The sequence below is a fragment of the Larimichthys crocea genome, chromosome XII (assembly GCF_000972845.2).
Source record: "Larimichthys crocea isolate SSNF chromosome XII, L_crocea_2.0, whole genome shotgun sequence".
In the NCBI taxonomy this organism is placed as follows: domain Eukaryota; kingdom Metazoa; phylum Chordata; class Actinopteri; family Sciaenidae; genus Larimichthys; species Larimichthys crocea.
Window position 1 is genome coordinate 18,634,557 of NC_040022.1, and position 15,156 is coordinate 18,649,712.

At 40.0% G+C, this 15,156-nt stretch overlaps 3 protein-coding genes across 3 annotated transcripts in view; 2 read left to right on the plus strand and 1 right to left on the minus strand.

The window, feature by feature from the left end:
- Positions 1-219: 219 nt before the first annotated feature.
- LOC104921276 (profilin-2-like) lies at positions 220-4,748 on the plus strand. Its single transcript, XM_010733759.3, has 3 exons — positions 220-590; positions 2,013-2,205; positions 3,022-4,748. The coding sequence occupies exons 1-3, from the start codon at positions 462-464 to the stop codon at positions 3,117-3,119; spliced, it is 420 nt and encodes a 139-aa protein (XP_010732061.1). The 5' UTR covers positions 220-461; the 3' UTR covers positions 3,120-4,748.
- A 2,786-nt stretch (positions 4,749-7,534) lies between these two features.
- On the plus strand, positions 7,535-12,470 carry LOC104921275 (adhesive plaque matrix protein-like). The gene is made up of 7 exons (XM_019273324.2): positions 7,535-7,862; positions 7,999-8,166; positions 8,291-8,412; positions 8,487-8,652; positions 9,196-9,311; positions 9,415-12,304; positions 12,389-12,470. Exons 1-7 carry the CDS (start codon positions 7,610-7,612, stop codon positions 12,430-12,432), a joined length of 3,759 nt encoding a protein of 1,252 aa, XP_019128869.1. The 5' UTR covers positions 7,535-7,609; the 3' UTR covers positions 12,433-12,470.
- Positions 12,471-13,387: 917 nt separating this feature from the next.
- ahsg2 (alpha-2-HS-glycoprotein 2) overlaps positions 13,388-15,156 on the minus strand; it is a 2,629-nt gene continuing 860 nt past the window's right edge. The window contains exons 2-7 of the mRNA XM_010733757.3: positions 15,101-15,156; positions 14,931-15,012; positions 14,685-14,839; positions 14,490-14,585; positions 14,276-14,347; positions 13,388-14,149 (exon numbers count right to left, since the gene is read on the minus strand). The exon at positions 15,101-15,156 is cut by the window's right edge and continues 52 nt beyond it. Of these exons, the coding sequence (XP_010732059.2) occupies positions 13,640-14,149; positions 14,276-14,347; positions 14,490-14,585; positions 14,685-14,839; positions 14,931-15,012; positions 15,101-15,156 (971 nt within the window). The 3' untranslated portion in view covers positions 13,388-13,639. The remainder of the gene's footprint in view (positions 14,150-14,275; positions 14,348-14,489; positions 14,586-14,684; positions 14,840-14,930; positions 15,013-15,100) is intronic.

The window sequence follows — 15,156 nt, forward strand, 5'->3', positions numbered from 1 at the left end:
TGCTGAGATGAGGATGTGTTTCCTGCATGCCCTGGCAGTAATCGCCATCCTTAGCTAGACAACACTGGGCTTTGTCATCACTCCTACAACATAAAAAACACATTCAATGAATGAAAGGATGGATGACTAAACGTTTCAATCAGTAAATCTCCGTCCGCCTTTATGTGTACCCCGGCATTCCCTCACACAGTTGACTCTTGGCTGAGCTGATCAGTCCCTCTTTATTCCGCCGCCCGCTGCCACACAAGCGCCGGGGAGCTCATTGTGCGGAGTGATCTGATACGGACTACACCCAGCCGCTGCCTCACTGCCCCGGCTTTCTTTGCGTCCCTAGCCTTGACGTTGGTTAACGTCGGACAACGGAGACTCTTAATTCGCCTCCAGGGTTTTCCTTCCGATTTGGCAACCTTACTTCTAGGGATTTGGTTGTTTTTTTTATATATAGCATCGATTTCTTGAACATGTCTTGGCAGAGCTACTTGGATAACCTGATGGCCGATGGCAGCTGTCAGGATAGCGCCATTGTTGGGTACACGGATGCCAAATATGTTTGGGCAGCACACACCGGCGGCACTTTCAACAATATCACGGTAAGGAGTCAAAACTGGATCATTTGAGTCCAAAGCGTGGCCTCTGTTGTTGTGTATCACCCCCTACGCAAACGCCCACCACATGAATGGCGCTAAATAAAATAAAAAACATCACAGGGTCTGAATGACTAGCAAGCTAACGGTACCGTGCTAGCTCAGCGTGCTAGCCAGTTTATCGGTGGCCTGTCTTAGCTGTTCCCGCTGAAGGAGACTTGTGGCTTGCATGTACAGTTTAAAAAGACACGAAGCAACTGTTTAACCGTGAGTGAGCACCGTTTTAAAGACGCTGATTTGGGAGCAGACGGTGTCTGGCTGGAGAAAGCGTGCATGCTTTGTGTGCACGGCCGCTTTGATTAGCCGCACGGGCTACCTGTGGTTAAACAGCGGTATGTTATTAAACTATCTTTATTATGAACACGAGCAATGTAGCTGCATAATCGCACATGCATGATTTTTTTTATGGGAATGACAATGTGTTATTTATTTATTTATTTATTTTTTATTCATTGAGAGGGATGACACGGGAGCCAGTCCGGTGCAAATACGTCACTTTACTTCCGCCGCTCACTGCGGGCAGTGATGGGTCTGCCCTCGTTCTTCTAAAAAAAATATTAGAAAAGAAAGCGAAATGTTATTAGTGTGACTCCTTTAGAGCCCAGTGTTGTGTATTTAAATGTCTTGTCTTTGAGCAACAGTGCAAAGCTCCCAACATATTCAAGTTTCAGGTTTGTTTGACATATGCAGGTTAACACAGGCGCAACAATACAATGAAATGTGTGACAACAAAATACAAATCTAAAACCTGCTAGAATATAAAATGTGTATGCACAAGGATCAAAGTGTCACTGTTTAACTTTTTTGTATATACTTGATTTTATCTTCCTTATATTTGTTTTGCACTAGACACATTCTTTGTAAGTGGAAACGTACTTGGCTATAAATCTGATACAATATTTAAAATGCTGACGGGAGTAAAGTGACATGTACACAGGGATATTGCACAGAGTGTTGATTTAAACAGAGTGAAGTGACTGGTGTGTTTTACAGCGTTTCACAAAAGAATATAATGTCTTTCACACATTTGCTGTTATGACTAAGAGAAGCAGCCCTTGCACTGTCGCTTCAAGAATGGCTGGAGTTGTTCATTAAATTGTGAACTGTCTAACTGAATTGATTAATGGACCAACCTCTTCAGGTCATGTTGAAAAATTAACAACATAAATAGATCTTTTATAAAGCCAAGGTGGAAACACTTCATAATACTCTTATAAAGCAGTGCTTTGTGACTTTGGAGAATTCATGTTCTTTCTTGTGGACAGACGTTACTTGATGTATTAATATTGTGCCTTTTTATACTTGGAGGAATCATGCATTGACATCTGACTAACATTGTCACATTCTTGTTTTTTTGTTTTCTTTCAGTCTCAAGAAATTGATGTCCTTATCGGTAAGGACAGGGAGACCTTTTACACCAGTGGTCTCACTCTGGGTTCAAAGAAGTGTTCAGTCCTCAGAGACAACCTCAACGATGACGGGGACTGGACAATGGACATCCGGACAAAGAGCCAAGGAGGAGAACCTACATACAATATCTCTGTGGGGAAAGCCGGAAAAGGTAAACTGTTGACTAGTTAATACATTCTCATTTTTTTTCTGTCAGGAGAGCTAGCTCACATAAATTTTGTCACTTATGAAAGTGCAGGCTAAAAATCAGGAGCCAGTTTTGTAAAATATGCAGCATAAGATAATCTCTGCTGCTTCCAGTTTCTTAATACGATTATTGATGCTTGTGTTTAACATGCATGACTAACTTTTAATTTTAAGGACTGTTAATCAGGCAAACAATGACATTTAAAGACATTACCCTGGACTGTAGTAAATTATGCAGGGTGTATTTCACTATTTTTCTTTTTAGCATTATATAGACAAAATGATGAATGAATGAGGGGGGGAAACAAATTACTTACTTGTTGACACTTACCTATTAAAGAAACACTAGTGAGTAATAATAATAATTCGATGTGATAGTAAATGTATGGATGTGTCAAAGAGACTCTGCAGACAGTTAGCCCTGTATGGCACACAGTTGAATATCTCTAGACGAGCACTTTTACTTGGACTGCCTTTTTAACTGTCCGTTTTTCTATCTCGTCTTTGAGTTTTGGTTCTTGTAATGGGCCTGGAAAGAGTCCATGGAGGTGCATTGAATAAGAAGGCTTACACATTGACAAAATACTTGTTGGATTCAGGGTTTTAATGTTTTCAAGCTCACCTAGATAAAATTGAGGGACAAAAAAGAAGAGAAAAGAAATACTGCTGATAAGATTTCTCCTGCAAGCAGTCAAAATGTCTTGGAGACTTTTAATAGCAATGAGGAGTGGTAAGATATTGTGTCACCTTTACCTCTTTTTTTCCCCCCTGTGTGCTCCAGCATTGGTTTTAGTCATGGGAAAGGAGGCGATCCATGGTGGAAATCTTAACAAGAAAACCTTTACAATGGCTGAATACCTGAGGAGGTCTGGATATTAAGCGACCTCTCCATTCATCCATCAATGTTGACACTACTTCCAGGATTACAGGATTAGATGGCATACAATGTTACTTCCTCTCTAGTCTACTTTTATACACAGCCTTTTGTCTGCTTTTTTTTTTTTTAATACCTTCCTCACTTTAACTTTGTACTTCTCATGTTTTTGGCACTTCAGTAAGGGCATGTTCATTGAAATGTTTATTAACCAAAAGAGAGCAAAAAACAAATTTGGATTCACCTTGTGGGACATTTACTTAGCTACTGGCTAATATTCCAAGGAGAAGTACACATGTAATGGTGGTGATAGTTTGCATAGTTATGCTTTGTGAGCATTATTAAAAGATGCCAGTTTTTATTTTTTATTAGCATGTGGGCATTTAAAAGTTGCATGCATGCATACCCTCTTTAGCATACAGATCTCAGCCCTATCCCCCCCTCTCTCTGTACCAGCGTAATATTCCAGCCGAAACCGTCTTCTCATCCGCCCCTCCCCGTCTTCAAGCCTCCATTAAAGAAACAGCCTCTGGCAGAGTCCTGTATGTGTGTATCAATTTGCCGCCCTCCCTCAAGCACAACTTCTTTTCCCCCTCCATCACATGCTTTTGCTGTTGTACCTGAATGTGGTCTTAAAAGTTAATGATGTGGTGTTGGGCTGTTGTTTTGAGTGTAGTGTAAGGTCAACAGTGCCGAGGTCTCAAGATATTGTCATGATACTTCATCACATCCATGAGTTTCAGTGAACATTCCACCTCTGTGACTGCTCCATCGTTTGTCAGTCAGCTTCTGCTATTTGTAAAACTTTCTGTAAATCACTACACACATGTTATGTGAAGTTATTTTTTTCCTCTCCCTGACCCGGTTGGACCATTTGTCAATATAAGAGGATTATTAGAATTAATTCAGCTTATTCTGATTGAAGATTGTTGGCATCACCTGTTGACTGTAAATCATTAAGACAACTTCAGATGACTGTAAAACATTTAACTGCATCCTTAGACTTCAACACTACGTAATCTTTTCATCACTAATTGATTTGTTGCTAATTTCATATCCATTAACCAATGAAACAGCAATGTCATTTTACTACAGTATGAATGCATTTTGACTGTAAACCCAGGCTGTTGGGTTCCAACATCTTGGATAATTTGCCTTGTGCTTTAGTCATCAAAGGTGTATTCACAAATTGTCATAGTATGGTACTTAGAAGTATATTTAAAAGAAAAAAAATTATGCTGTGTACACTAAACATATTGAAAATGGTGTTGGTTGGAATAAGAACATTTGTAAGTTGTCTTGTGAATTTTTTTCTGAGAATAACTGTGTATTCTGTGCCATAAAATCGGTCTGATCTGTTGCTACTACGAGTTGGATTTTTAACTGCTGCCCCAGCAAGACGTAACTTTTAATGGCACTTTCCTAAGGGATATTTTGGCATCAGTAATCTCCAGACTTTGTGGAATATGTACAGAATTAAATGACAGAAAAAATACATTTGCAATATTGTCTTTCTTTTTTTCTTTTTTTTTTGAGTTGGAAATTCCTTCTGCCACAAAATCTGCTCTTTCAAATGCCATGAATTGATGAGACACCTTGTTTACAGACAGATCAAATAAAAGTTATTCCAACCAGTGGTAAAGCCAATATGTCCTGTCTGTTGCCTCATGAAGAAAACAAAACAAGTGTTTCCTGATTTAGGAGTTCTATGGTCGATAGTTTTAGTTAACATATTTAGTTCACACTGACCGTATTTATGATGCGCTACATTAGAAGGCAGTTACAGTGGATCTTGTAATGTACTGTTAAAGTGGAAAAAAACAACTAATAGATTCCACTGTTCTCTGATAAGAGAATTGAAGTGTCAGGGGACGTAGTCAAGTTTTCTCTCCCTGTGGTTCTGTTACTCAATCCCAGAAATAACTAGCCTACCACATTGTTTATTTCCAGAAAGCTGGAGGGAAATTATCTGGTGTGTCTGATGAGAAAGTGATTATTTTAAAGGAGAAGGAGACCGGGAGTTGGAGAAATTTAAGTTGGAGACAATTCAATCATTAATTTGTCATCAATATATGCACTTTTTCAAATTATGAAGCACAATTGGGGAGAATCACTTTAACTCTTGGGTTCAGAATTAATGAAAAGAAACAAAACTTTTACTACCTAATTCCAAAACCTAGAAACCAAATAAATAAACTATAACCCCATATGGTTTCCTCAAATGTCTTCCTTTTATTTCTCCTATGTAACTTTTTTATTATTTGTTAGATTATTCTATCTGAAACTATCATACACAGTAAGGACACAGGCATGTTTGTTATTTTGGTTGTTTACCAAAATATATTCAAGTTTTAGTTAAATAATAAATATGGGCTAAAAGTGCAGTCTCTTGGCTTAAATTTGGGGGTAATCACATCCAAATTGGACAAAAGTTTTTAGGAATTGCAGCTCTTTAAAATGTAGCTCCCTCTTTTTCAAGCGACCAAAAGTAATTGGACAGTTGACTTAAAAGCTGTTTCATGGACAGGTATTAGCTATTCTTTTATTATTTCTTCATCAATTAAGCAGGAAAAAGGTCTGGAGTTGATTCCAGGTGTGACATTCGCATTTAGAAGCTGTTGCTGTGGTCAAAGGTGCTCTTAATGCAAATGAAACAGACCATCCTTAGGCTACAAAAAAATAGAAAATCCATTTGAGAGATAGCAGGAACATTAGGAGTGGCCAAATCAACAGTTTGGTAAATTCTAAGAAAAAAAGGACACACTTGTGAGGTCTGTAACACAAAAAGAGGTGGTGGCTGATCGTAGGACCATTTCTATGGTAAAGAAAACCCCCTTAACAACATCAAGCCAAGGGAAGAAAACATTCCGGGAGATAGACATATCATTCTCCAAGTCTACCATAAAGAGAAGACTTTACAAGAGCATATGCAGAGGGTTCACCACAAGGCGCAAACCATTAATAACCCTCAAGAATAGAAAGGCCAGTTTAGACTAAAGATGTCAAAAACCAAAAAGCCAGCCCAGTTCTGGAACAGCATTCTTTGGACAGATTAAACTAAGATCACCTTGAACCAGAATGATTGGAGGAAAAAAGTATAGAGAAGGCTTTGACCAGCTCATGATCTGAAGCATACCACATCAACTGTAAAACACAGTGGAGGCAGTGTGTGGCATGAGCATGCATGGTTTGCAATAGCACTTACTTACTTATTTATAATGTGACAGAAGACAGTAGCAGCTGGATTTATTCTCAAGTGTATAGGGATATACTTTTTGCTCAGATTCAGCTAAATTCAGCAAAGTTGACTGGACAGTACTTCATTTTACAGACGGACAATAATTCAAAACATTTTGAAGGAGTGCATTTCATTTCAACATGCATTTCAATTGCTGAAGACAAAACTTAAGGTAGAATTATCCACGAACAATGCAACAACTGAAGACAGCTGCAATAAAGGCCTGACAAAGCAACACAAAGGAGGAAACCCAGTATTTGGTGATGTCCATGGATTCTAGACTTCAAGCAACTGTTGTCTACAAAGGATTCTCAACATAGTATTAAAAATAAACATTTTATTTATAAATATGTATTAATTTGTCCAATTACTTTTGAACCCCTGAAATAAGAGAACACTGTATAAAAATGACTGCAATTCCTAAATGTTTAAAAATGTGTTTAACCCATTAAATTAAAGCTGACATTCTGTACTTAAATTGCATCTTGGTTATTTAATTTCAAACCCATTGTGGAGGCATGCAGAGCCAAAATTATGAAAATTCTACCACTGTCCAAACATTTTTGGACCTAACTGTATATTCAGTATATACTTGTTCCAACTATTTAAAACTACACAATGTTCACCAAGTTCAGCATTTAAACCCATGAATTTGCATAATGGATATTTTTCTCAAAGGCATATGTTTGGTATTATAAGAAACTTGGGATTCCCATTATTACATAGGTTTGAACAGAGTTTGGATGCGCATCATGAGTTTGTGACAAATGGCAACAGCCAACAGTAGGTTGCTGGTTGTTGTTTACACCCACATATGACAGGAAAGATGTTGAGTACATGTCCATTTAGGACCCATTTAGGCCTGAAAAAGACACCTTTACATTGTAAATTATTTTCTACAGGCTCAACGAAGGCTAAACAGATATAAGCTTATTAAGCAAATTCAAATCATATGACTAAAGCTAACACAAATTAACCGCAAACAAGACAAACAAACAAAAAAGGTGTCACGAAAAAAATGTTCCCATAAGATGTTTATGCTACATTTCTCCAACACGATTTGTGCCAAAGACTGCATGTCAGCATTTTAGTATGGGGTGTTCAAGGCCATGCCCCTAATTTTGGCAAGGATTGGCAACACCTGCTATGGTCAGGTGTTTCTATAAGTTTAATTAGGAACAAACCTCCCAGTCTTGAAAGTCTTTTTGCAGCACACTGTTGGGCAGTTTGCCTGTTTTTGCCTTTTTCTTTATTCCAATGGCATGCAAAGAGAGTGGGGAGAGTAGGATTTTATTATGCTTAGGACTTTTTTTGATTGCCAGTTCATTTTGCCAATGCACCAGCCTAACAAAAGTTAAAGCATTAAATAAATTAAGTCAAGTGAAAGGAGGTGAACTGCGCCATGGAAAACTCTTAATTTGGCACAATTCTCTACAAGGTGCTAAACTCAAAGGAACCAAGGCTGCAAAGAACTTACTGGATGTTGATACAGACTACCAAGCAGACATGGGTATGTACATTTGTTTTACAAATTAAACTACAACTACTGTTTTTTCATTTATAAATTAATCTATGCACCATTGTTTGAACAGTTAAATAATTATGGTGTACCTATTTGAATTTACAAAGAAACTTATGTTTAAAAGCTTGGGGGCAGCCAAAGCAACCTAAAGAAAATGGCCCAACAGCAGATAATGCAGCAGTGGAACGCCTCCTTAAAATGGAACCAAAGGTTGAATGTACGGGAGACTCCATGAAGCTTCAAGTCCAAGATGCTGCTTCTACCCCTGGATCTCTGTTCTTTGTCGACAGGGGTGAGTTTTCAGTGTGCTGTGGAGTCAATAATAACTCTTAGCATTTATACACAATAGCTAAAGTATGCACAAAGCAGTTTCATATAAATGTTTTGATTTTTATTATTTTTCTGTTATTGGTCAGGAAGTCTCCTGTCTCCTCTGCCTCTATCAAAGTTGCCACCAAGCTGTGGTTATACCATCAAGTCAACACGGAGAGAATTCGTCTTGGTTGCACCTTATGATGGTTGCTTTGTTGCTCTAGAGGTGGGATACTTTGTTGTGAAAGCACTGCACACCTGAATAATATATACTTGTAACAATGTTTTTGCTGGTTTCAGGAGGGCAGCTATATTCTCCCATTGCTTTGGTTGGGGTTGCCAATGAGGATGTCCTGCCCTTCAATGAGGCAGTCTACAACTAACCCACCAATGGTCACCTGCCACGCTGAGGGCATGGTCATAAAAATTGAAGGGACTCTACCTGTCAGTAGAATAAAAGTTAACTGTAAGTTTCAGCATTTCATAATATTTAATCTGTCTGTCTTAAGAAATTGGAAAATCAAAGCTGTTTGACTCAAGCATCTTCTCTATTTAAGGGAATTTTAATTCCAATTCGATTTTATCTAAAAGTTGAGTTGCCCACAATTTCTCAATTTTACTTGGATTACTAGGAGAATTTGTGCAGTGATTAAAATGGTCTTGCAGGCCTTCAATCATATGTAGAGCAGTTATGAAGATGAAGGGGGTATCCATTAGGTATTCAAATTTAACAGATTTCACTTAAACAGTTAAGCATTGCTACACAAGTGTTTCTCACACTTAAGAGCAGGTCTCTCAGTGCAGCGTAAATGTTGCATTGCACAATCTGCAAAACTACAGTTTTGTGGGCACTGGTTTTTGGGCCATTTAGTCAAAGTTGTACATTGTGATGCATATTTAAAATGGCTTCATGTTTTGATGGTGTTTCATTTTCAGAGGGAAGGGGAATACTTAAGAATGGAAAACCTTGTGACTTTACTTTTTTTTTTTTTTTTTTTTTTTTTCTCAGTGAATGATAACTGGGAGCCACTGATGAAAGTCTCACCTAGATGTGCATTCAGTGTAGTTGTACATCCTGATGGTGTGGTCATCTCTGTTCGCTATGCACCATGTCTGGAGAAAAAGGTATAGTAGCCTACACATTTTCTATAATTGTAAAATTTTCTTTACTGATTATGGTGGGGGTGGGGGGGAAATGTCTGAAACTCATTGACATTGTATGTTTCAGGGTGAAATGTATAGCCTGGAACTGGCTGGAGATGGAGAAACTAAAATTTCTTGTCCACCACTGTCACCAGCTCAGCTTGAACCCAGTAAGAGCCCAGGAAATGGTCAAAAAACACAAACTAAAACCCCAAACAAAGGGGTGTATCCCACCACACCATCACATTCTTTTTCAACCAATGCGCCTGAACCTACTCCAAAAAATCCTCAGAACCCGGAGGTACCTGATGAGCCAAATCAGGGGCCAAAGGATGTATATCCACCTCAGTTACCTTATAGCCCTTATTACCCCAATTTCTTTTACCCTTACCCTGCAAATCCAGACATTAAGCCTACACCTACTGTACAGCCAATCCCCTCTGTAACAAAGAAAAATGGAAAGTACCAACAAATTCAAACTGTCCCTCCTACAAAGCTGCCCTTGAACCCTGAGGGACAGGTGCCACAGCTATTCAGTCCTCTGCCATTTTACCCATCACCAACCCAAGCTGAAAAAGTGCCTGTTGAAAAAGAAACAACTCCACAGCCAACCACCCAACAACCTAATGGCCAAGAGAAACAGCCTTTTTACCCTTATCCATTTTATTTTACTTACCCACCTATGCCTGAAAATCCTTTTTTCAATACTGAAAAACAATTACCTGAAGACCCTGTGCAAACAAAGCAACCAGGCTCTGAGGAACCAAAGGTAGAAATAGACCAGCCACTATACCCATACCCATTTTTGCCCCAAGGTCCTTACCAAATGCCTGTGCCACCTCCGCTCCAAATCCCTACACCAGGTCCTTTCTACCTTCCACCAACTACAAAGCCCACAATTGCTCCACAGCCAGAAACCCCTCAGGGTCAAGTACGCCAACCCCTCTATCCAAACCCCTTCTACCCTCAGTCAAAGCCTGAAAGTCCACCAGCTATAAAGCCCACAATTGCTCCAAAGCCACCACAGCCGGAAGCCCCTCAGGGACAAGAATACCAACCGCTCTATCCGAACCCTTTCTATAAGCCCTTCTACCCCCTGCCAGAGCCTGAAATTCAACCAGCTAAAAAGCCCACAATTGCTCCAAAACCACCACAGCCGGAAGCCCCTCAGGGTCAAGTATACCAACCCCTCTATCCGAACCCCTTCTACCCTCAGTCAAAGCCTGAAAATCCACCAGCTATAAAGCCCACAATTGCTCCAAAGCCACCACAGCCGGAAGCCCCTCAGGGACAAGAATACCAACCCCTCTATCCGAACCCTTTCTATAAGCCCTTCTACCCCCTGCCAGAGCCTGAAAATCCACCAGCTATAAAGCCCACAGCTTCTCCAAAGCCACCCCATCCGGAAGCCCCTCAGGGTCAAGTATACCAACCCCTCTATCCGAACCCCTTCTACCCACAGTTAAAGCCTGAAAACCCATCAGCTATAAAGCCCACAATTGCTCCAAAGCCACCACAGCCGGAAGCCCCTCAGGGTCAAGTACACCAACCCCTCTATCCGAACCCTTTCTACCCTCAGCCAGAGCCTGAAAAACCACCAGCTATAAAGCCCACCATTGCTCCAAAGCCAGAAGCCCCTCAGAGTCAAGTATACCAACCTATCTATCCCAACCCTTTCTACTATAACCCTTTCTATCCTCTGCCAGTGCCTGAAAAGCCAACTGCTGTTCCAAAGCTACCAGCAATGGAAACGACTATGGGACAAGTTCATGGACCTTCTTACCCTCAACCATTCACAATACCAGGTGCTGGTGATAACACTCCCAATAAAAAGCCAGTCCAAATTGAACAGCCACCAGCTGTCAAACCTAGCCCTCAGCCTTTAACATTGCCCCCTGCTATCTATATGCAGCAACCACAACAAGTCACCACTCAAAATCCTGTGTACTGCCCTGAATTCTGCAAATTTGGATTTTCCCATTGCTGTCCACAAATTGCTTTTCATCAACATCTCCATCATATTGTTCCTGCTGAGCCTGGCAGTAAAGGTGCACCTTCACTCTATCCAGGACTGCCATTCCTCCCTTCAGCATATTCTGGGTTTGGCAATAGCTTTGGTTCTGCTCCCCTTCCTCAAAAGCCAACTGAAGCAACAACTCAAGCTACCACAACTTCCACATCTGCACCAGTTTCAACTCAGTCCCTTCAATTTGGAGATCAAATAAAGCAGTCATATCTCCAGCCACTAGATGGCAACCCTTCTACACTACCCACAAGTAATCCTAGCAAGTTAATGAATTCTAAACCAGTTAACCCCTATTTTGTACCCAATTCACTTTATCCTAATTGGCAACATCTACCACAAAATCAGCTAAATTTACTACACAGACAATCACCAGCTTACTACAGCATGCTCTCTAAACTGCAGGCTTCAAGTAATGAACCATTAAGTCCACTAACAGTGGGGGACATAAATAACCAAAAACCCAGTGAGTCTGAAGGGCCATCACAACCTATAGTCCAAAGTAAATATGATCATGATCTGGTCCCTTACTACATGCTTCAAGATGCTCAAGCGCCTGCTTCCAAGTCAGCAGTCCCTAACAATTCCTCACAACTACAGCCATTTGTGAGTGGCTCAAATAAATCTGAAAGACATGAACAAAGTTATGTGCTGCTACAGCATGGCCCGCCAGGTAGGGAGCCCAACAGATTTATCGAGTCTCCACTGTCTTTCAGAGACATGGTTTATGATGCGAACTTCCTAGCACAAAATGCTGCAAGGCATCACGGAAGTAAACCCGGACATCCCCAGAATCTAAGCCCCCCACAGGAAAAAACACAACCCCCCAATTGGCTGCAAAAAGGAATGTCCAGTGCCTTACCTGGTAATGTGAACTACATGGCAAGGCAACTACATGTTCCTGGGAAGGAATTTCAGCCATGGAGGTCTGCATCTCGCCACCAAACAAATGGTATGATTCTTTTTTTTTTTTTTAAATAAACTTCCAAGTACTACTTAACCAAATATTTTGGACTAATATGTTTATCTTTTGCAGGATTGAACCAACCCATTCAGAGACCAGGTGGAAAGCAGGAATGAGTTGCCTTCAATGTCAAATAAACTATTGAACTATCTGATCTGTCTCCCCCCCCTCCATTTTTTTTTTTGTTTAGGGTTGCAATTTAAAGAGGGGATGAGGAAACAAATTTGTAAAGTGGACATAAGAGCAGGATGTTATAGAAGTCCTTATCTCATGGCATGTTTGGTCAAGGACAACCCCCCCCTTCTTGGTTCCAAAGTTAACAGTTTACTTGGTACTTGTTGGCATTATATCTGCTGCTGAGAATCAAAAGGTGCATTGCCCTTGTTGAACTTTTTATCTTGCTTATTTTGCCTTACCATGACCTGATACTTCCTGAACATTGAGCCTTTCACATAAATACATTTACTAGAATTTGCCCATTCTAACAGTGGACTCGAGTACTCAACTCAAATCTGTTGTGCTTGTTTGAACTTATAAATCTAGGTATACACCTAAATTCCACTTTTAAACATTTTATCACATCTTTAACTTGCATTCTGTATTGTATACATATTGGCCTGTGATTAGCCTGACCTTTTATTAAAGGGACTCTCAGTCTAGATGTAAGTAAAGTCATTTTTAAAATATTTGTCTTGAGCATGGAGTTGTACAGGACAAAATTGTGAGTAACTTTTTTTTTTTTTTTTTTTTTTTTTTTTTTTTTTTTTTTTTTGGTCTTTGGAAATGTCAGTGAGTTCACAAGAATGCCATTGGCATGAGTAAACACAATTGGCAAACATCATTTTGTTTTGCAATCATTAAAGATGTGGCATGGGTGATTGAATGCATTTTGGTACCTGTGTTTATTCAAAGCTCTGCATATCAACGTGTCCTCGTAAAACCTGTGAAAGGCCTTGGTAACTCTCCCCTTCATTGACTGCTGCCAATAAACATTCTAAACTAGAAGTCTTTGAATAAATTGTTTCAATACATTAAAAAATGTATAATAACCAAAAAGTTACAACACAAAGATTTGAGTTGAGAGATTTATTCAGCGTCACATGCAAGTCTTGTCATCAATTTTACATTTTATAGTTGTAATGCTTATGGCTCTTGTGATTCTACAATTTCAAATAATGGATTATTCTTTGTTTGCATATAGTATTTTGGTGTTACATCTACCTATCACAGAACATGTTCATTTATCAATTAAAGTCACAAATCACTCTCACACCAGTGTAGTTGAAGAAAGCCAAGTATGGAGAGTCTGTGGGATCTGAACACTTAGAAGAATCTGATCCTTCCTGGGCACACTGGCACTAAAGAAATTGGGTCTATTTGAGCTGTAGGGGTGTCAACCACTATTGGGGCGGGTACATCGGATACATCTCTCTTCATCAAAACAACAGGGACCTCTGCACTTTGTGAGGCATCTGAGGTCGATACACTGTCAGCAGCTGGAACAGGATCAGCAACAGCTGGAGCAGGGTCAGCAGCAGTTGGAGCAGGGTCAGCAGCAGCTGGAGAAGGATCTACAGCTAGATCAGCAACAGGTACAGCTGGATCAACAGAAACTAAAGGAGCATCAACAACCACTGCAGGGGCTACAGGTACAACTTCAGCTGACTCTGCTGATTCTGCAGACACAAGGCCACTCAGATGAGGGTCATGGAGAGTAGTCAGTTTGTGGTGTTTCAGACCATGCTTGGGCGACAAGTCGCTTGTATGTACATGGACCACTGGTGGCAAGACAGGAGCTACAGGTGCAGTGCTGTTGTCATCTACAATAGGCACCTGAAAAAAATTTACACACCAACAAAGGCTTAGGAAAAAAGCATATATATAAATGTAGCATAGTAAATTTTGTGACCTATTTATGGGCACCATAAATTGTTTGGACAAGTAAATATAGCATTTTACCAGAGTGACAAACATCTTGCAGTCCACTGAGTGAGCAGTATTCAAACCTTTGGCAGAACAAATACCACGTACCTGATAGAGAAAAGAAAGAAATGAGCTTACAAGTGGGGTTGAAAAGGTGTATATAATAAATGATTACAATAATAATTTCTTCCATTTTCCATTTTCAAGTCTTTTTATTGTGAAAATCCAGACTGGTGCTTTGTGTACTTACAGCCATGACGTCAGCCAATGGCACGCAGACATCATCAGTGCAATTAGCCTCAACTACAACATATTCTGCTATATAGACTGGCCCACCAGACACAATCTGAAACAAAGTAATGAGAAGTATTAGTGTAGTGAATTAAAATGTGCTGGCGCATTAAATCTTGTAAGATTAAACTGAACAGAGTATGCTTGGGCCCACCTGTGATGACATCCTTCCAACCTCCACAAGAGTGTAGGTTATGTTCACAGTCATGTTGTTAAAGGTTGCCAGAGAGGCATGGACAAAGTCCAGTGCTGTGGTGTCATTTAGTGGAAGGAGGGTGGGACAACCCAGGCACAGATCCTCTCTCGATTCTATATATTATTAAAAAAAGACACATGCAGGTTTTAGTGTGTAGGGCGACACACTGTCTGTGATCATATAGCTTAAGATTTGAAGTTTTACCCTCGGTTTTACACTTGAATGCTGTGACAGTGAAAGCTCCGCCAACCTTCTTCAGCACCACATCACAGTCTCCTTCTATTGCCTGATTGGAGACAAAGAAACAATCCAAATAGCAAAGCAGTCTCATTATTCTCATTATCTTAAGTATAAGAGCTTCTCTGCAGTCTCACCGTCAATATTTTGGGTCTGACTGTGCAGTTAGCAACAGGTGTGGGGTCCAGTACGT

What these genes read in the sequence shown, in the direction of transcription:
- LOC104921275 (XM_019273324.2), top strand. Translation starts at nt 7,610, where the DNA reads ATGGCATGCAAAGAGAGTGGGGAGAGTAGGATTTTATTATGCTTAGGA. An exon ending in CAGTAGAATAAAAGTTAACT is followed by an intron (nt 8,653 to 9,195) that starts GTAAGTTTCAGC and finishes TTTTTTTCTCAG; the next exon opens with TGAATGATAACTGGGAGCCA. An exon ending in CACCATGTCTGGAGAAAAAG is followed by an intron (nt 9,312 to 9,414) that starts GTATAGTAGCCT and finishes TGTATGTTTCAG; the next exon opens with GGTGAAATGTATAGCCTGGA.
- LOC104921276 (XM_010733759.3), top strand. Translation starts at nt 462, where the DNA reads ATGTCTTGGCAGAGCTACTTGGATAACCTGATGGCCGATGGCAGCTGT. An exon ending in GCACTTTCAACAATATCACG is followed by an intron (nt 591 to 2,012) that starts GTAAGGAGTCAA and finishes GTTTTCTTTCAG; the next exon opens with TCTCAAGAAATTGATGTCCT. An exon ending in TGTGGGGAAAGCCGGAAAAG is followed by an intron (nt 2,206 to 3,021) that starts GTAAACTGTTGA and finishes TGTGTGCTCCAG; the next exon opens with CATTGGTTTTAGTCATGGGA.